The following is a 22,553-nucleotide window of genomic DNA, read 5'->3' as shown; positions in this document are numbered from 1 at the left end:
CCCCATATTGCTGGGCTATGCAGGACTGTCACTCAATTCACAGGGGTGGTTGCTGTGTGACAGCCATTCCGTTCCATTTCACCACGAGCTGTACAGCAGAGTCACTTTGTAGTTGCCCCACCTGTCTGAGAATACTGGGCCCTCAGATGAATCTGGCACTTGTCACTTTCACAAGCACTAACACAGCCTGGAGAAGAACAAGAGAAGATGGGCACTGTCCTGCTTCTAGCACCCGACATTGTTTCTCGATCCTGAGGAGTGCCACACTAGGCTAGTGGATGACATTGTGATTAATTACTTTTTATTGCTTCAAAACCATCATGCAGGTGTCTGATGTGCAACAGCCCTCCTCATGACACCTCGCTTCTCGCCCTCCTCCCCTGCAAGGCTCACCCCTGAGTTGCTGTAGCTCAGGGCTCAGCACACAGCACCTGAACAGTGAATACATGTTGCGGTGGGTTGCAGAGGCAGAGAGTTGGCCTTGACCTCATTCTTATTTCTTCTAATTTTGTGACTTTAGACAGTTTGTTTCATCTTCCCAAGTCTTAGTTTCCTCATCTCTAAAATGCAGAAGGTGATACCTTCTCTCATAAAGAGGTGAAGATTAATGATGGTGAGGCACAGTGCTTGCTGTGATGACGATGTTGGAATGAGATGATCTCTTTTGTCATATATGACCCAGTGACTAAATATCTGACAGCTGTGTAAGTGGGCAATTTCCTTCTTTGGGGTACTAACTTGTGAAGTGACATGGCATCTGCTGAAGTTTGATGTCCATTTATTTGAATTTTTGACTGGCTGAGGAACTGGTCAGGAAGTATTTTCATGACCAGTTTGGGTGATTCTGTGTGTGTGAAACACAGAAGTTTTGGCTTGACTTGCATGATTTGCCTCTTTAGGATGGCAGCCCACTCTCCCTGCTAACACCCCAGGCCTGCGTGAAGTGCTACGCCCCAACAGTGCCTCTGCATTGCAACAGAGTCTCTCCTCAGTGCACATCTGAGGACTGACCTTGAGAGCTGGGAATCTAAAACTATAACTTGCCTGTCCAAGCGAGCATGGGTGAACTAGCTGTTGATTCTGAGAATTTGCTGCACATAGAGGACAGTGAATAAACATTCACTCCTGTTAGCAGATGCTAAAGTGATAGTGAGAGAGAGCTGGTAACCTTTGTCCTTTGCAGCTTGTTTTTGTTTGGAAGTCTCTTTCCCTGTTGGGTGGCACTGTGTGTGTTCGTGAACAGCCCTAATAATGAGTACTGAGGCTTGTTTCCATCTCACTGAAAAAACTGATCCTGTCACTCAGCTATGGTCCACGACTAGAACCTGGCAAGCTCCTGTTACCCTCCTGCCTCTAAAGGAGGACTGAGCACAAAGTGAGTCTATTTTGGACTTGCAGCAATGAGTCAGTGAGGCATGGGGGACAGGGAGTAAGATCTCTAGCTCGGTTTAATAACAGCTCTATTGCTTACTAATTGTTTGCTTTGAACACATTAAACTCTCCGAGGCTGTTTTCTCATCTATGAAATGGGTATGCTAGCACTTCCTGGTAGGGTTTGGGAAGAAGAAATGAAATAATATGTGTAAAATGTTCAAGTATTTAATGAAATATTTTTAACACAGTTTAATTCATGAAGTGTTTGTGATATGTGTACATGCATTTGTAAGACTCCAGCGTATTTCCGTACATGGTATTTGTCTTTCCTGTTTCTTAAAGGCATGGCAGCTTAAAAAGAAAGATAGAGCAGGTAAAGCTTAAGTACATTGGAGAAAAAGAACTGGACTTAGGCTGGACTGAAGAGATCACCTCAGGGTTTTAGTCATGATCTCTAGTTGTGTTTTCAAACACATTTTTTTTAGTGAGTGATGCATACGATTGTAGCTGGAAACCAGGTACCTGCTGAGGGAAAGAAAAGAGCCCAGTGAACTCCTGTTTTCTCTTGAAAAAGAATGTGTTCCAAGTGTTCTTTTTGACTGTCAACTTCTGGCTGATGTTTTAGACAGAGATCCATTCTCTACAGGAACATTTTTTTCTGTACTAACATTAAATTTGTAGCTAGGAATAGGTAATGCTTTCTTGATTAAAGAGAAATAAAAGGCCACCTTATCTTCAGGTTTATTAACAAACTTGAGGCTGACTGTATGGTTTCACAAAACGATAAAATTCTCATTTGAAATTGGACACAGGAGAGAACTCTTTTTTTCTACTATATGGCTAATGCTGACCATTGTTTTGAGACACTAAACTTGTATCAGGGAAGTAAATGGATGCCCCATTCTCTGACTCAGTGACCCAGAGGGATGTATGTGTTCAAGAGTCCTGAGCAAGGCTGTGGGGCGCAGGCACGCCCCTGGGACCAGGGGAGCTGACCTGTGATGTCAGGTACATTCTGAATACAGGATGGACTTTCAGCTCCTTATCTTTCCTGCAATTCCATCCTCTGCTGAGTTTCAGAACTTCAGGGAATCCATACTAAGGTCTCAGTCTACCCCCAAAGACTTCCCACTTTCCTCTGATGGTATCTTGGCACACACAATTGTCTTGTCAAATATTTCTTGAGAACCAGTATTTCCATTTACAGAGTAGTGACTCATTCACAGTTGCAAACCCTCCTGAGTTCTTCATCAAGGCTCTCTGTTTTCCACTGGAGTTTGCTTATAGTAGAGCACTACCAGTAACAGTGATCATTTATAGACACATTTATTGTGCTCTAAGAACTGTACTCAGCAGTTTACGAACATTTCATTTAATTCTCTAACAACCCTATGAGGTATTATCACCTCTTTTTTAGAGAAGCAATCTTAGGTCAGAGAGGTTATATAATTTGCTCAACCAGACACACAGTAAGAGGCAGAGGCAGGATTCCAACCACTATACAAACACAGCTACTCGGTGAGAGCAGACCTAGAATAGATTCCAGTTTCCTTCTACAACCAGAGCCATTAGGAGGGCCCTCAGTTCTCTCTGGACAGAAAACTCTGTTTCACTCTATGACATTATGTGCTTTACACCGATCTCAAGTTTGGTAACCTCCTTGACGGTCCAGACTGTATGAAACTTGGATACCTCTTACACAGAATCTATCACGGCACAGGCTTCATGGAAAAAGATCAGTAATGTTTGACTCTTTATTGATGAATTCCTCAACCTTGGGTCTGTCTTCTCACCAAGCTCCTTCAGAGTGGTGCTTCTTACACTGTTCCTCTCTGCCTTGATGATTCTTCATTCAACATGTAGTTGTAACGACTAGTATATTCTTATGCAAATGTAAAACAACATGCCAATATAGAGTGTAGAGGGACAGCGCATTTCAAATAAACCAAGATTGGCTGACCCTTGACAATGAGGCCCCTGGACACCTGCTGCTAGGACAGTCACAATTCTCTCATTCTCCTTATTCTTTGGAAATTAGGATTCCTTTTTATTTTCACATTTTGTGGTGGCATTGTTAGGGCTGCAGAATTATTAACTTAATGTCTGTTCCTCAATGCCTTTTGGTTTACTATAAAAATTCAGCCTTACTTCCTCAAGGAAAATATGACATGTGGATTTTTAAAATTTACAGGAATTAACACCTTATTCCCTTCAAAGTAAGAGTCCTCAATTTGGGTATCTTTTTAGTAAAGAAATCTTAACTTTGCTGAAAAATAGCATGTAACACGAACTTGCTAAGAATAGCCAAATAACCCTGTGAAAAGTCTCCTGAGAAGTTCTTTAAAAAAAAAAAATAGATGGAGCTGAATGTTCCCTGATATATAAATCCCTAAGGGCATCAACAGTCACCAAGCTGAAAACAGTCAAGTATCCAATATGTCTGATGGTGACCGAATGGATTGTAACTGTCCAGTCATCACTCCTGAGAAGCTGGCTTATGTCCAAGCACAGGACCCAGTCTGCTTTTGGTTTGTTTAGGGGTCACCATTATTCAAGACCTGGCTAGCAGACAGGCATTTTACCATTACAGGGTAATTTCCAGGATTTAGGATGATCCTAAAATTGATGAAGGAGTGCCGCTAAGGTTAGGGTAAATTTAATGGATAAAAGTTTATCACAAGGGCTTTATTTCCCTATTTGGAAGCAGCAAAGGCATTGATTTTAGACAAAATCTTAACTAAATTTTTGCAATTACATATGGCAGTTAAAACTTAAAATAACCCTAAAAATGACACAATATTAAATCCCATTCATTTTTCAGCCTTTTTTTCCCCAAAAAAGCAGCCATGACTATTTTATCATGTTATTTGTTTGTGGCTTGATTGATTTCTTAAATTTTTTGATCCAATTCCTATCATTTTCAATGATACTTTGAAAGTAGGTAACATCACTCAGTTTATTAACTCACTGCATGTCAGAAATCAGGTTAAGTGTCATTATAGTATTTGATTCTCATAGTGAGGTGGATCCAATTTTTATTTTCATGAGCAAATTGAGGTTAAGTAAGGGTCATGAATGCTATAGAACTGTCACTGCTGCACACAAAATTTTTGGTTGGGTCTAGAAGGATTTATGCATATTAGTCAAGGTTGCAAATTTGTTTTGTCTCATCTTTAAGTTTCTGTCATTGCCATTAATGTTCTTACTCTTTACTCCAACATTAAAAAAATTAGCAGGTAGTAATGTATTTTAAAAATCCTAATCATATTAAAAAGTTTAACTGATTATAAATAGAATTTTTTGAAGAAAGAGGATCAAGCTATCAAACAGGAATGAAGCAGCCATATTTTTATCTTTATATTCTTGCTTTCTCTCTGTCTTAGAAATATTTTATCAAGAGAAGTATGTAATGAAGAATTTATTTTAAAAAACAGTAATTGGGAATCAAGTAAAATATACTTCAGAGTAATGCTAATCATGTGTGTCAAGATAAAGGAAATTAAGGTGGCTTAAGTTTTCAGTTCTCTACAGGAAAATCAATTATAAAGCAATTAAGCTGCTGACACTAAACAATAAATCCCTGGATTTAGTTAATAAAAAAAAAGTTTCCACTTTTTGAAGGTTTGTTTTTTCAGCCGACAGAAGAAATTCATAACATTGATTTCTGAGAAAGAAGGGGCTATTTACATCAGGTATCTTTAAATCCAGAGGTACTCTTGCTCTGTGCCTGTTTGGATCAGAAATTCACTTGCCATCTAGAGAATACATCTTTATCTAGCTGCACACGGTTTACAATGCTTGTGGCATTAGGGGTGTGAGTCCCCGTACTTCAGCTCTAACTAGGGGTGGCAAACGCAGCCCAACTTAAATCTCACTTGAGGTTCAGAATATTCTGAGTCAAATTCATGACTGGACTAAATCTCTCTGATAATGTGTAATTACTGAAAAGGCAGTCCTCAATCCTGGCTGCATGTTATTACTGCCTAGGGAATTTTGTAAAATACAGATGCCTAGGCCCACCCCAGAGAATCACACTTCAGAATGCTGGAGTGGGGCCAGTGATAACCATTTCATTTAAATCTCAATTAACCTTTGTGTAGTTACTGAGATGTTTGACAGTCTTGCGGTTTCTAGTTTTGGACGATTAGAATCTTGCTGTCATTCCTTTTTGTTCTCAGAAAACCAGTGACACAAAGGTTAAAGCCACTGTGAAAGAAAGTTTTTCAACAAACGCAGTTCTGCTCTTCGCTTTTCAAATGAGCAATTAATAATTCATAACAATTAACTGAGTTATGAGTTTCTCTTTCAATACGTTTCCAAACATGAATAGATTAAATGGTAATTGCCATCAGATTTTATGTTCTATTTCATGTACCCAATAAAAGTTTATCTTTTGGAACTCACTTTGTATTTCCTCTTGATATATTCATAACCAAATGCAATATACTATATTAAAATATTTATTATTAACCTATCAAATATTAACCACTTTTAAATTATATAGATGAAAGAAAACAAATAGGCTACTTGTTTAAGTTTTCATGATTCTCCTTATTTTAATATGATTTGGATTTGTAGAATATATGCTGGTAAAAACTGATGACATAAAGTATTTATATATATATATGAATTTTATATATATATATATATATGAATTTTATATATATATATATATATGAATTTTTCTAAGGCATATGTATGCCCTTGATTTCCCAGCATTATTTTATGAACACTAAATGATAAAAATAAACACACACACATAAAAGTTGGACTTGGAGTCAGCCTATCTTAGGTTAAAAGCCAGACTATCTCATCCTCTGAAACTGAAACTTAATGCACATGTTAATTACCTGGAGACCTTGTTAAAACGCAGATCTTTAGTCAGTCCGAGGTGGACTTACTAATATTCTGCATTTCTAACAATTCCCAAGTGATGCTGACACTATTAGTTGGAGGATCACACTTCTAAATGGCAAGAATCTAGAGGACCATGTACAGGTTACTTAGTCTCTCTGTTCCTCAGTTCCTTTATCTGTAAAGTGGGGATAACTACTAAAGGGATTTTATGCGGATGAAACAAGGCAGTATAAATGGCATAGTTCCTGGCATGTGGGAAACACTTAATAGTGGCCATTATCATCATGAAATGCAGTAAAGAGAGCTTATAAACTCTATAAACAATTTTAAAGATTAAGCCATTTTAATCTATGACCTAAATGCGATACTAGAATATCTTTAAGACTCCAATTCAGATGTAATATTCTAAGTTTACAGGTCAGAGCAGAGATGTCTATGACCAGAGAAATGGTACTGGAAGTCAGTGTTCTCAGATTCCAGCAGGAGTGACAGATTTGAGACCCCTTTCAAATTGTCAGCACTTAGAAGTCATAGATCATACTTTATTTGTATTTTGGTGCTAAAATTTAGCACAATTCCTGGCACACAACAGGACTTTAAAGTTTAAAAATGAGTATGAATAAGTGAATGAGTAAATGAGTGAATGAATGATTGCATGGACAAGTGAATGATTAGGCAACCCTAAGCGAGCCCAGTTTGCTAGGGAGGAGAATTCAAACAATTTAGCAAGGCTCTGTTAAGAAGCCCTTCTATCACCTTGGTTAAATTGAATTTAGTAACTAAAGATGAAATGAAGGGCAGAGATTTCCTATAGAGTGTGATATGATCTGACCTCATTTCTTGTATGTGAAGGAACATATTGAGCATGATTGATTTAATCATGTTTTATTAAGTGGGCTTTCAATAGGTGAAGCAAAAATTCTTCCATCACAAGACTCTGCACAGTCTTTAGTAAAACTGACTTAAGAAATTTCAAGGCCTGACGTAATCAGATAGAATTCATACATTGTGTCTATAGGTCTATATGTGGTTTAGCATCTTTCATACAGAATCAGCAACCTTAATTTTTATTTGATTTAGAAAGAACTGGGGTAAAATATCTCAGGAAAGGCCTCATAATACATCCAAATATCTTCCATTTGGGCACTAATAAAAGCTGAGTCAGCTAACTCATTGAAAGCACTGAGATTGTCACCTCTGACATTACATCACTAATAAATTGCCAAATTACCCTGGTAATAAGCCCTCCTGTAAGCTCACCCAAACTTTGTCTTTTTGTACTCAAAATCATGTGAACAATGTAGTTGTCCATATTATTGATTTTGGGATAAAGAATACAGATCAACATAAGACTAAGTCCATAGGGTCAAAATGCTAATTAAGAAGAGGTCTAAATGTGATTCTTAAAAATAATTACATCAATATTTCATTATTCTTGAGGGTTTTGTCTCTGAAACATATGTTGATTTCCCCAAAAGAATTATAGCTTAGAAGAATAATTGCAACACATAATATGAATTTGCAGAAAATGAGAAAGAATACTGTTAAAAATACAATTTAGCAAATGTTTCTGTTTTAAAATATCCAGCAATGTTTGTATGAGTTGTGGATTGAGGTTGGCCACAGAGCAAATGAACTGTGCGCAGGCTGGACTTTGCGTGTGTGCCTGTTCTAGATGACATCCAACCTTATTGGCATTGATATCAAGATCATCAATTGCTCTAAGCTAATGCATGTTCTTCTTGCTCTTCTTCCCACCTTGCAGCAATGGAAAAGCAAAGGTTGATCACAATTTTTAAAAACAGAAAATTTGACAAAGATGGGACAAGCATATTAAATATACTTAATATGCATATAAAGCATATTTAAGCATACTTAAACAGAGCTAGGTCATGACATAATTCTATTCCTGTAGGTACAGCCACTTGATCTAGAATGTCCTGGGTTGAATAGACTGTCACCCTCAAAAGAGCACTGGACAGAAAAGGCAAGGGTTCACAGCACAAACATGCACTATATTCAGAATAATTACCTCAGATATCAAAGTCAATGGTAACACATACATTCTCTACAGGTTCTGTGTGAGATTTTTTTTCTCCTGTGCCCTTGGTATGGTAGCTGACATTATTACTGTAATTCTCTCTTAGGAGAGCTTTTTACTGATATTCAAGGTGATGGGTTGTTCCTGCAGAACACAACAGAATGATTGCCCACACCAACATGAGCAGTCCTGATTGCATTAGGGCCACCCCGACTTCTCTTTCATTAGTTGCTGATTGTACTAAATTGATGCTAAATTGACTTGGCTGGTTTGTAAGTCTTTAAACAGTTGGCCCTGACTAAGCCTGTGATCATGTCTTGGAAATTATATGGTCAAAGCCTTCATGTTTCTGGAATCCTCACATTTTTCTTAAGGTCAGTTAAGGCCTGGTAAATACGAACCAGTTAGATCAACTTGTGATACCCACATCAAGATAGAGGACTCACCTTAGTGAAATGTATGGTTTTTATTTTTCAGTATTCTCTCCTGCCTCCCGCTTAATACACTCTTCACTTTATTGGACAGGTCCTTTCTTTCTTCATTTCTAACTGCTCTGTGACTTTGAAATAAATCAAACTGTGGTCTGTAGGCCAAATCAAGCTCACTTCCTGCTCACTACAGACTATGGACTAAGAATGGTATACACACTTTAAGTGACTGAAACAAAAACAAAAAAGAATAGTATTTCATGGTAGGTGAAAATTTTATGAAATTAAAACTTTAGTATCCATAAACAAAATTTTATTGGAACACAGACACATTCACTTCAGTATGGTCTGTGGCTGACATGGGGCTACAACACCGGAGTTGAGTAGTTGCCACACAGACTGTCTAGCCCGGGAAACCCAAATAATCACTATCTGACCCTTTACAGAAAAAATTTGCTGATCCCTGGAATAAATCACAAAGCTTCCATCTCCATCTGCAAAGTAAAAATGACAAAAGCCTGTAAAATGCCACAGCAAAGTCAATCAATAAATATTCACTAATAAATGGTTTGTTACTTTGCGGTGTTTGGGTTGGGGAATTAACCCTCTTTAAGTCTCAGTTTTGCTGTCTACCAAATGAGGAAAATAGTCTTACTCCCCTTGTAGAAATGAGATAATACATACATGCTCTTGACACATGGAACATGCACAATAAATAACTTTTTGTTATTTTAAAATAATTATTCTTCTTCAGAAATTGGTCCATGTGCAAACACGTCAGACCATTTGTGAGATTTCAGGGTCATAGAATTTCAGACCAAGAAGTAGTCTTAGAACGTCTAAGCCCTCTCTAGAATTTCACAGGAGGACATGCACAGAGAAGGCGAAAGTGGGTGAGCAAACATTCCCAGGAGAGGTGGTAGAGCTCCCACCCAGAGCCAAGGCACCGGACTTCACACTGTGTTGCCTCCCTGAATTTAGTTATCAGGAACCCTTCCACACCGGTTTATTGGTGGTATTCTGCCACAGAATTCTGCTCTGATGGTGGCCCTTCACTTAAATGAATGTTTTTCTCCTATGAGTTGCAAATGGAATGGCCCTTTTTCTATTGGGTTGATTTTCACACTCAGAGATTATCTTTACATGAGGAATGTCTGCATATTTTGAGATTCTTCCTCTTTCTCTCTTTCACACATACATACACACACAAACTCACTCACTGGTGTGTAAAGAGTGGATGAAGGTGAAACTCCACTTATGTACTGTGTAAAGTGAGGAAAGAAGTTCATGTGTCATATTTCTGCCTGCTCTACTGAATATGTTACTATCATATAGGCCCAGGCTGTTGCTTTGATTCTGGGCTACTAGTAGGTAAAATTGTGCCTACATTTCTCCATAAGTTTTGACATTTTATATACCTTTCACTGTTAAGCTCGGATGACTCTGTGGTGTGAACTGGTAGAGTTTGGGCATGCCTGTCATTCTCAATAGTCTCTTCAAATAAAGGGGGGAAGTTAGCACGGATTGCCAAGTAAATATGGAAAGTTGCTCATCTAGGTCAGAGCTGCGGCCCCTCTCTGAGCTAAGCACAGGAGAGCTGAGGAGTGGGCTAACCTCAGACTATCAGGACGTAGTCTAGAACTGCCATTACTATGTACACGATTTGTCCTATGTCGAGCTTGAACAATTCAAGAGCCTCAGGATCTGAATGCATTTAGGACATGATCCTGCTGTGAAGGGCATTCCAGACAATTCACTGCTTTCAAGCTGCTCCATCAGCCTTTACTCACGGTTGCTCCAAATGGAGTCATTGGTGTTGTGAGGAATTAAAGCACTTTCCATGGCGTAAGCATAGGCTGACAGCCCATCCCCCACTGCCCCGCTTGCAGATGGCAGCAGGTCCCTGATGTGTTAGAGGTCAGTGGGCTTTTTCTATCAACTGCAAATTAAAGTTATGTGATGAATGGAGGGAAAACAGGCCTGGAACTGGAAAGCAATGGCTATTAACATTACTGAGTGGTATGGCATCATCCTGCTGAAATGAGAGAACTTTCACAACTGGGAGCAGCGCTGAGGTTCACTTGTCTAGCTGACAAAATGAGTCTTTCCTCCCCGGAGGACTACCCAGCATATTTTTAATGCCTACAAATTGCCACTTTCCATCTTCTGTCTTCCTAATATTTTCCTTTTTAAATTACCTCTGGGAGGTGCCTTTGGTTCTGTTTAATGAGCACTTCCTTCCCACCCTTAGGAGTTGAACAAGAGCAACATCAAGTGCTGTTCCAAGTGTTCAGTTTTCATCACTCATAAGTACGTGGTGCTCAGTAAGGGAAATGAGACTGCCGTTTAAGTTGCTAGCAAGGAAATGAAAAACTTGGATTCAGTGATGCTATTCATTTTTAGCAATAGAAATATAAGAGCCAAATGAGTGAAATCCTATGTGTAGGACTGCAAATGCTCAGAAGCATTGCAGACCTCCTTGTCTAAGTGACATGCCACTGTCAATGGATTCAAAATGTGAGGTCAACTGGTGAAATGTGAACTGGACATTTTAATACAACACAGCAAATAACAGGAGGCTGCAACTCAAGGCAATTGAAAAATTACAAGTTAGGCTCAAGGTATTTGTCCAAGGAGGTATAATCTTCATTTCAAAGAAGTAATTGGAAGCATCATCTTAATGATCACCAGTTGTCAGGCCTGTAGAAGTTATATCTCATACCACAAAAAAAAAAAAGAAAAAGAAAAAGAAAGAAAATAAAAAGAAGCCTCCTCAACTGTGGTAGCAGAAAAGCTATGATGAAAACTGATTAATATCTAGAAATTCTCATCAGTGCAGGTCAACATCAACAAAGATGTGTTAGCAAAACACATCTTTTGAATTTGAATTCCCCCATTTTGGACCCCATTTGAATTTGAATTCTCCATTTGGAAGATTAGAGAGAATTTATATTTTCTAATTTGGTTTTGGACAATTTCTATGTACTTTAAATGATTGTGTGGTCTATGATACACACTCATAACACCTTTTCTATAGGATCTTTGGTCTTGAATGAAAAATATTCCACTGTTTCTACCTTTTTCACATATATCACTCTTTTCTAATCCTATCCTATTATATACTTCTTTTAAGTAAGTTTTACCTTTGCATGTCTTTATTCCAAGTGTGAGTTATATTTTGTCTCCATGACAGCTGCATATTTATCCCTGGCATTAAAAATTGACATTCTTGATGATTATCATGATAGGCAGTATAAAATTCTGCCCAAATGTGTACCTCCAAATCCCTTGAACCTGATCCCTTACATGGCAAATGGAACTTGTCAAAGGAGATTAGGTGAAGGAAGGACCTTGAGCTGGAGAGATCATCCTGGATTATCCGGGGTGTCCAATCTGATTGAATGGGTCCTTAAAAGTGGAGACCCTTTCCCAGCTGTCCTCAGAGGAAGAATGTGGTAATGGAAGAAAAGCACAGAGAATGGGAAAGTTCCTGGCTTTGAAGGTAGAGAAAGCAGGCCATGAGCAAAGGAATGCAAGAAAAAGGAAGGAAAAAGATTCTCCCCTGGAGCAACAGAGGGAATGCAACCCTGCAGATACCTTGATCTTAGCCCAGTGAGACACATGTTGGACTTCTAACTACAAAACCCCAGAAAAATAAGTATGCGTTGTTTTGAGCTACTTAGTTTATGGAAATTTATGGTAATTGTCTATAGAAGCAGTAGAAAATGAATACAGTTATTGTGCATTCTCTGGGAAGGGATACATCTAAGCCATGAAGTTTTTTTCCCAAACTTTCTCTCACCCTTCTCCTGAGAACACTGTAGTTTGCCATAGTGTCTGGTTTTATAGTTTTACAATGGGCTTTCCTCCTTATTTTGCTCAAATTTACTAGAAATCTTCTTGATCAAGCTACTGTGCCTCCCAGTAACACATTCTCCTCTTCTTGGTACTATCTGTATTCTGATATTATAGGCCATGGGCCAGCTGCTGAAATCTCAGCCTTCCCCCGGCCGACTGCTTAATTCTTGGTATCCTACGTGCTCTGAATCATAACACTGAATTATGTCACCAGGTCTTTTGACTTTAACCCAAATATTCAGACTAAATTCTTATGTAAGCACCATTAGTATTCATAAAAATTAGGCAAAAATGGAGGATAACTGGTGGCTTTAGTAAACCCTGCATGCTGTTCCACTGTATCTTGTATATCATCTCACCAGCCTCACTGGGTCTCTGTGTGGCTATTTCCATTCCATTTTCCAAACCAAGAAAAAAATATCACCGATCTCCCCTATGTTTAGTTTTCTTCTAGTGGGGAACAAATCTTCATTACTTACCACTACCTGCTAACCCTCCATATTCTATGGGGTGGGTGGAATGAGACTTCTTCTATCGAGGGTTCAGCTTTATCCTCTGGGATGCGGCTCATGCCTACCCTCTGATTGCAAAGGGGCGCATTAAAAAAAATCTCTCCTTAATGTCTCATTCCTCTACTGACAGCCTTAACATGAATTTTGATTCTGCCTGGCCTCCTGGAAATCTTTTTCTTTCTTTGATTCCCGGATCTTGTGTTCCATGCTGTCCAAGACCATTGTGACGGTTTTCAAGTGTTTGACCTTTTATGTCAGAGAGACTCGCTTACATGTACAGAACACTCCCTCGGTTGGCCCCCTTAAGCGGGAAGTTCTTCATTACTTGAGCTGAAGCAACGATACTGCTTTTGGGGCCAGCCTTGCTTCAATCTCTTAAATTAGCCTCTTTCTCAGATTGCAGGCTTTTTGGAAGTTTCTAGGCCAACAGTTTGATACTCCAGGGGTGGCCCTCTTGCTGCATGTTCAACTATCATTGTCCAGTAAGTTTTAAGCACCAGTTCTTGCCTCATATTTTGACACATACCATGTGCTTAGAACTAAGTAATAATGATTGAGTGCTTCTGTGTAGCATAGTGTCCACATGTACTAGTTTCCTTGAATCTCCATGATTGTCATATGTGTTAGGTCCTAATATTACTCCCCTTTTTAGAAAAATAGGCTTAGAGACTCTGAATAATTTCTTCTAAGTCTTGCAGGCAGTGACCAGTGGAGAGGAAGTTCAAACCCACGTCTGTGTGACCCTGGGGCCTGAGTGCATACTCACTCTGTTCTGCTCATTGGATGAGAGCAATAGTGTTGGAAACTGGATCCCTTTCTTTTCTGTTCTCAAGACCAAGTCCTTTTGATCTGCAGGCCTACACTTCTCCTTCTCCTACCAGGCCATTTTGGGGTCTGGATCCCTCAGACTCTGTCTTGATAGCAACTAGAGCCCATTGCTTGCAGCGTCTGCCTAAACACCTGCTTGCTCCGCACTCACCGCTACCAGCGTTGCTACCAGCCCTGCTCTACCACTGTTTTTCTGGGCACTGGTTTCTTGCTGCCAGGTTACCAGCACTGCTGCTGGTAATGTGAACCCATGGATGGGTTCAACTCAGGGCAAACAGAAGCATTTATGGGGGTGGAGGAAGAGAGAAAAAGAGAGAGATTAACTTGAGGGACATTTCTGAGTGCATTCGTGTGTAATATGAAAAGTATTTGCCATCCTACAGTCACCAATTAGAATGGACACCTGTTGTAATACTGGTGTGGGAGGCATCCTACCATGACAGGGTTACCTCCTTAGCTGCTAGACCTTAGGGGTGGTCTAACGGATCCCAGGGGAAGGCATTTAGAGGTCTTTATGAAGGAGCCATTTGCCAACTGAACGAAGAATTTCTGATTTTAATAGAGAATATCTGCTCTGTGTGGGTGGGTCTGAGGGAGGGAAGGATTTCATAGTTAGATAAAGCTATTATGTGCTCAAAGGTATACTGAAGTATGTTAAGTTTATATAGCAAATTCAGTCTCACCCTATTCTGGTCCTCCTTTCACAGAACAGCTAGAATAATCTTTCTAAAACAAAATCTGATCCTTTCATTCCTCTGCTTAAAACTGTATGAGGGCTCCCGTGTCTCCTCAGGATGAGGGCTCCTGTATCTCCTCCCTGATGAGGTGAAACTCCTCAGCTTGTTGTTCAAGAAACCAGATGTTCTGCTCCCTGGTTGCTTTTGACATCTTTCCTCCCTCCTAGCATGTGGCATGCATGCACACACAGGCATGTGCACATACACATACACATCCTTATCCCCCAATCACATCAAAACTATTTGATATGCATGGAACGTACTGTGTTAGCTCACATACTTCTGCCCAAGGTCCTTCGTAGAAAGCTCTGAGTAGTGCTTCAGAACTCAAACCAGTCCCCATGGGGGCTTCACTAAGAGCATGTTCCTAGCTCTTCCTGACTTCTCATTACCTAGTGTCAAAATTGTTGGGGTGCATGATAGCCTGTTGCTCCAGACTCCATGTGCACATGTCCACAGCAGCTATCTCTTCATGCTTGCAGCATCTAGTGTCAGCTCAAAGCCTAATTCACAGTAAGTGCTCAAGAGAGATACTGTGGGGTAAAGCACGCACTTCCATCGTGTCACTGATCCCCGTCAAGGACGTGCCATGCTGGAGGCCCCAGAGGGCCTTGGACACAGCACAGCCCTTCCAGTGGAGGGCCACCCTTCAGCTCAGTCTTCAAATTCCAGAAGGGAAGATTTGGTGACATTCAATCTTTATATATCACTCCAGAAATTAATACAGATAAATTAAGTTAGACCCTACATTTCCCCCTGAGACTAGATCAGTTTATTTTCCTCTCCAATGTCTTTCCCTGGTGACACTCCAGGAACCCCTTCATTAGGTCCTGTTGTGTTAGGAAGTTCATAGGAGACTGTCCTTTTGACAAGTGTGTCTCACTTTTAAGTCTCCTCACACCTCATGCCTTGAGTCTTGGGGCTGGTCTTGGCTCTTCCTTTGTCTATTCCTTCTTTCTCCTCCTGACCGCCTGCCTTCCCTGGGCCTCCACATCCCTGTGTTCCAGGATTGATGCCTGTCCTCTGAGTCCTGGCTCTACAATGTCCCTGGAATCTGTCAACTCCTCAGACCCTAGGGTGTTTTCTGGGAACTGACAGCATGTAGGACTTTCAAACCACAGCCTTCCCCACAGCTTGCCTGAGGGTATGCTGCCTGACTTCTGCCTATTCCCTGTCTTTTAATGTTCTTCCCCACTATCTCTGCAGATGCTCACCCTCCAGCTCCTAGATCCCATACTACCCTTGGCCCACTCAGTGCTAAAGCTCTTATCCTATCACCATAGTTCACGGCTGTGCATGGCATTAGTGTGGCAACAGAATTCACCATGGCTTTATAATATGTAGGAATGTAGCTTCCAGGTAACTCTAACTTCCACAGGTAGCAGATAAAATAGTCTATACAGCTCTGGTAGAAATTAGCCTCTGCCAGTTCCTGCATGTTGACATTTTTTTCAAGTGAAAAGTAAGCAAAAAACCTCTAGCTCTGTGTTGTCCAATGTGGTAGACACATTTGGCTATTAAGCCCTGTAATGTGGGGATGTTCTGTAAGTATAATACATATCTGATTTCAAAGACTTTGAAAATTGTAAAATAGAACCTTAAAAATTTTGATGTTAATTATATGTTGAATAATATTTTAGATATTTTAGGGTAAATAAATTTTGAAAAATAATTTCTTTGATTCTTTTTTACTTTTTTTAATGTGGATAACTAAACATGTGGAATACCAGGTGCAGCTTTCATGATTTGCTATAGGAATGTGCTGCTCTAGAGGATTTGCCTGGTGGCTTTTTAATATTAGTAAGGGGACTGAGTATAGACAGAATGGCAGTTAGTGCAGAATTATAAAGCAGAAAAGGTTATGAATGACAGGAGGAAGCTTCTGCTCAGGTTTTAAAATTTCTGTTCCCTGAATATATCGACATGCCACCTGCCTGACAAGCTTTTAAGAAGGTCTGATAATCCTCAGAGAAATGAGGCTGAACCAAATGGCATCTGTCTAAGGCTCACTGCATGGTGCCTAACCTCAGAGGCTTAAAATCAATATTGATTTTCATCATTTATTTTACTCTGGCATTTAAACATCCTTTAGATTTATTACCTTTAGGTTTTTGGTTAAGAGTCAGTGATGGGTATGATAGCAAGAATGGTAATAAGTTATGTAGATATCATTTAATTTATGAACTCTGGAGCACCAGGGTAGCTTTCAATTCAAGAAATATATTAACCACATACACATCACCGTTCATTCTGTGGTAAGGATTTCCAGGCTTGGTCCCTGTTGTGCCACTTAATTTATTGTCTTGCCAGGTACACGGATCTGCGTACAATATTTCAGTAAGTTGCCGCAGCCATCAGAGGGGATGAAGATGGACTTCAAAGAAGCCAACTGGACAGCTGATGGATCACTCTCTCTCCTCTACATAGGCTGGGGCTTTTAAAGCTTGCCAGCGGTTTGGGTCTTTTTCTGCTCTGTGAAGCTGCACGCGCTGGCCCGGTAAGCGGAATCAGTCATGCTGCAGCAGGCGGAGGGCAGCCCCCAGAGTTACTTACGTTGGCAGCCGTAGCGCCAGGAATTTCCTGGCAGACACTCATCACACTTAGGCCCTGTCGTTCCAGTCTTACACTCACAAAATCCTGAGCCATTACAACGATCATGGACTGAGCCCAAAGGGTTACAATAACACTCTGTAGAAATGAGACAACACACAGGCTGGAGACAAGTCTGCATGGCTTATGGGTTATCAACACAGGAGCATCGCTTACTTAAATGCATCACTTACTTAAAGGAAGATGCCCACTAATGAAATGCTTTGGCAAATACAGCTATTTCAGGTCCATTTATTTATTTGCTCAGTCTTCCATGATATCATTTTTATGATATGGGAGGAAATCAACTGAAAACTTTCAAGGAAATAAGACATCATGCTCCTCATTGCTAACAGATCATAATGGAGATTCCATTTGTTAGGGCATTTTTAGATGGTTTAATGAACACCATGAGGAGTTTTATATCAAGGATAAATCAATATGCCATCATTGTAAACTCTGTTCTAAATTATTCAAATGGGCTTATCTGTTACACTCAATATTTGAGAACTGCTGAACATTTAAAAAGTGCCATAAGAATGCACTTTGTTCATTCAAAAGCAGTTTTACTTTATGATTTGGCACAGCACTGTAACTTATTTATATATATACTGCTTTGTGATGAGCCTTTAGATACTGTATCTGTTAGGCATGTTAGTACAGCTTTTATGCAGCCAAGACTAATAATCATAAAAGAAAAATAAATTTTGTAATCCCCAGTAAATTTCAACATAGGCATAATTTGACACATACTTTTCATTATAATGTCTACTGGCAGGACAATACAACTGTGTCTAACAAAAGGTACATAGAATATTATCTTGATTCCTCACACATACTTATACAGAATATTTGTACCTCTCAAGTTTTATTTTGCTTAAAGGCTGAACCAGAAATGGGAATTCCTCAGGCTTCTAGTAGCTTGAAAGGGAACAATAGCCAGTTGGCAGGTTTTGGAATTTGTGGGCCAAAGTTTGTTTCTTTGTTACCTCACTGCATGCTCCTGGGCAAGTGATTACAACCTCTCTGTCTCTCAGTTTCCTTTACTTTAAAATGGTACAATTAAAAGGTCTTTTTGATAAAAATCAAATCAAATACTAAACAACCAAGAGAAGCCCTGAGAACCTCCATTTAATAGCATCAAGTTTAACATTTTACATTAGCCATGGAGATCAAAGGGTCAATGTTACAGAGAGCTCCAGAAGTTTGGCTCGGTTTTTGTTATAGGGACTCATTAGATAATTTCTTCAGAGTGTGGAGTACCTTAGAATTGTGATTTAGTTCATGTTGATGAAGTCAGTTTTTAAGTTCAGCATTCTTCCGATACAAACATTTATAAGACTAATAGCGATGTATGTAGATATGTAGATAAAGATAAAACTATATAAACTCTAAAATGCTCCCTCCTTGCCTGGTTTGATTTGTACTTCATAACTAGAATTTTATTTTAAATTGGCATTTTCTATTTTAGTGTGTGTGTGATGGGAGTTGTTAAAAACATTTCTTAATATTAATTTTGTGTGTGTGTTATGTTTGTCTGTACATATGTATACTCCAGGAATGTACCTATAACCGAACTGTAATATGTTTTTTCTGTTAAAAGGATGTAAGTTGCTGATGAATCACAAAAATTTTGTAAGACAGGGAATAGAGTTATAGCTGGCCAACATGAATTCACATACTACTTTAGTCAGTCCATACCAGTTAATTACTATAACGTTTTTGATGTAAAAATTAATATAATGTTTAGCAAAAAATGTAAGCAAAATTTTTAAAAATATGGAACATCTAAACCACAGTACATCCCCGTGATTGTTGTAAGAAAAGGGTGTAAGTGTGATGTGACTCAAACAGTCATGAAAAGAAGTGACAAGGAGAGGTATGGTCCACAAATAATTTAGTTAAAAAATACATATCATTTTGGGGACTATGGTCAATGTTGGGGTGATAAGGATGGCCCTGGAGCATTATATTTTATTCCATGAAATTAGCAAGAATATGCAGAACTGGTAGACTAAAACTCATGAAAGGCTTTTGGAGGTTTGATTAAAAATTTATACTACAATTGATTTATAGATATTAGAAGTGTTCTGTGTTTGCTTTGCTCTATAGAAAGTACCTCTGATTATCTGACCTTAGGTTTCAAGGGGAGTAAAAAATAATACATCATAACCAGATGTGTTTAGTAACAACTGCTGAGTCCTGTGTTTCATTCTGATGTTCAGGTATCTGAGATTATTAGCAGTCATTACCCAAGGTCATGAACCATGCATCCTGTAGCTTCCTGCTTAATGCTCAAACTTATATGAAACAGAAGCATGCAAGGATGTCATCTTCATGTAATTGCTGCATCATACAGCATAATTACATGCATCTTTGGAGACATCCTGTGCTTGGAATTTGTATGAAAATGTATAAATTCACCAGTAATCACAATGCAGCAATCACTGTGGCCACATGGGCTGGCCTGCATTTTTTGTTTGCTGTAATATAAAATGATACAAATAGTTTATGACATCTATTTCAGCACAGTCTACATTTTGTTAAAGATAAAGGCTGTTCTTGAACAGCCAGGGTGGTGGATTTCATTATCAAATGCTAAAAAAATGGCAGAGTGCCTTTTTTCTCTTGAATTTAGAGAAGACTTAGATGAAGTTCAAATTTTCCAAGATTACTGCCTAATGCTATGCAAGTGAATTGGGCAAATTTCCATCCATTTTCATTAGTGCTTTCTATACAAATATTAAAATTAATTCTCTATTACTTGTGAGGGTACTTGTGCTATACCCTTTCAAATTTAATTCTCAGTCCTGCCTTAAGCCCTTTGAGGGTAATTTAAATGTGGAAAACAGTGGCTAGGTTCATGCTGCCCTGTAAGGCAAACCTTGGCAATGGAGCCACAGTTTCCAATGGCCCTCAGAGAGCAAACTCCAGCCTCAGCCTCGTGCACGGGCAGCCCTGATATTTCTCCCCTGGCCTCTCAGGTGGGAAGAGTGGAATCTATATGCCTCTTCTAGGAAATTGTTATCCACTCATTGTATGCATGCATAGGCTAAAGACAAAGAAAGATGGTAGCATATATCATCTAGCCAAATTTTGCAGTTCATTCTTTAAAACACAATTTTACCCCTTAGGAAAAGGACAGCAATTTAAGGAATTTTGGTATGTGGGGGAGATACTGTAGCTAATTTTAATGGTACCTACAAATCCTCATCTTTGTGCTTACCAATTATTTTACTTGGTTGGAGGTTATAAAAGACTGAAGAGGAACATGTTTGCCTCAATGAAAAAATTCCCCAAAGACTTATAATTTTAATTAACAAAATTTCTAGAAATGGAGAGAGCAACTTGTTTTTTTAAGTAGAAAAACATGCATATTAAACTAATAAATGCATATTAAATTAAATATGAAATTCATATTTCATCTGTAGTTTCTGTGATTTGAAAGACAAAAGCTGAATGGGCTGTCTTCTTGTCTGTTACTAAACAAACATGGATTTACAACAGAACTATATTCTTAGAACTGGATAGGAAGTGCAGATTGTGTAGTTTGCAGAGTACTTCAGCCACACTATAATAGAATACACTAAGTAAAACATATTGGGATATTGTCAAGTTACCTGCTATGAGAAATTTTATGGACTAAAATCTTTTTTAAGACCTTTTTATTTGGTTTATTTAAAAAAATGTGAAATTTGCATTTTAATCTTCTGTATTTCATAAAAATGATTAGGTTTTATTACTGTGTTCCTATTTATTTTACCTTCTCTCTTATTCCATATGTGTACTATGACATTTATGTATTTTTATGGATGACATTCACTGAAGTGCAATTCTGCATTCAAATCAGACAGCTACATGTATCTTGGTTTTTATTAATATCTTCAAATCTTTGTAACTCAAGTATCATGAAGGCATTTGAACTTTGGCTCACAAGCTCATAGTGGGATTGTTGCTGTTATCCAAAAAGTATACCTTAAGTAGAAGTCTGAGAAGTTTAGCTTTGCTAATTATGTCAGGGTAGTTGGGGGAAAGTGTTCAAGCTTTGAAGTCAGAACACAACACTTTGCTGAACTGTATAATTTGGGTCAATTTGCCTTATTTTTCTCAACTAGAAAATAGAGGAAATTATCAGTGGAATACTTACCTCATGGTTTTATTAATGAGGATTAAGTAAAACACAAATTTGCAAGTCAATTCACAGTCCTCTGCATCCCATATAACACCAAATTGACCAGGAGTTCTCAAATGACTTACCTAAGGCACACAGTTTTAAATAGCAAACTGGGACTTGGACCCAGATCTCCGGCCTCTAAGTCCAGTGATTTCTCCACTAATCCACAAATAATAAATAAGGAAGAACTTTGAAATAGAACATGCTGTAGACATAAACAGTATTATGTAAACTTGGCTCAGTTGAATTCAAAACAACTTGTACGGCTATTTTATGTGACACTTGGCGAGTATCTGTATGGCCTTGACAATTCAATCAGAAAACAGTGATCTCAGAACAGCAGATTGACTGGATTCCTTTTTTGATGAAAAGATCACCTGTCATTTTTCAGCATGTACATTCTATTTAGATTAATCTCTATGTGAAAAGTTCTACCTTTAAAACTGGTTGCCTGTATAGTCACCTACTATGCGCTAACACACATATCCTCCATCATTTCGCATATATGTATTTCTTTAAATTGTGATGTGAAATTCCATTTACTGTTTCTTATTTTTCCATCAGCTCCTCTTCTTAAAGACAGGCTCCTCTAGTCGAAAGATGGAAGCCCCTTTTTGGTGGGAAGAACACCTGGTTCTCTCCGATTGACATGAACAGTAGCCACAGGGGTGGAAGAAGTGTTCCAGGGAACACTGTGGACCCAGTTTTCCAGGAATCATGCACCTTGGAAGCTAAGGGTATGAATCACTTACAATAGTTTTGAGAAATTACTTCTCCTTTTGGGGGCTACAGGAAAATTCAATAAATGGAATTTCACTATTATAGGTGGAAAATTCAGGCAAACATCTACATTACTGATTGATAGTGGCTTTCAATTCCAAATCGCAGTATTTTAAATGAATCAATATTTGTTGATTAAAAATTATGTGCAAGAGTTTATATCCTAATTTATCATACCTATAATTAAATCCCATATAATGAGTTTCCATTTTGAAGTCTGAATGTTCGACTTAGGACTCTAAGGTCAGGTTGAAATTACTAGGTTTTAAGACTTCATGCAAAAGGAATAAAAAAGGAAGAAAGAAAAACATAAAATTCTTCATATTCAAAATAGAAGTTTTCAGCTCATCATCTTTAAAGCAACAATAATATAAG

The 22,553-nt window shown here is 38.6% G+C and overlaps 1 protein-coding gene and 1 long non-coding RNA gene across 6 annotated transcripts in view; one reads left to right on the top strand and one right to left on the bottom strand.

Annotated features, from left to right (window-relative positions):
* NTNG1 (netrin G1) overlaps window positions 1-22,553 on the bottom strand; it is a 307,348-nt gene that overhangs the window by 24,448 nt on the left and 260,347 nt on the right. The window contains exon 7 of one of the 5 annotated variants that reach the window (XM_017664603.3): window positions 17,189-17,323. The exons of the other annotated variants lie outside the window; for them this stretch is intronic. Within the exon in view, the coding sequence (XP_017520092.3) occupies window positions 17,189-17,323 (135 nt within the window). The remainder of the gene's footprint in view (window positions 1-17,188; window positions 17,324-22,553) is intronic. 5 annotated transcript variants of the gene reach the window in all.
* On the top strand, window positions 513-22,303 carry LOC108399695 (uncharacterized). The gene is made up of 3 exons (XR_001853714.3): window positions 513-1,375; window positions 16,946-17,132; window positions 21,963-22,303. It is a non-coding gene; the product is annotated as an uncharacterized lncRNA (long non-coding RNA).

Source organism: Manis javanica, chromosome 4 (genome assembly GCF_040802235.1).
Source record: "Manis javanica isolate MJ-LG chromosome 4, MJ_LKY, whole genome shotgun sequence".
Classification (NCBI taxonomy): Eukaryota; Metazoa; Chordata; class Mammalia; order Pholidota; family Manidae; genus Manis; species Manis javanica.
The sequence above is the reverse complement of the archived record's forward strand: the minus strand, read 5'-3'. Positions and strand labels throughout refer to the sequence as shown.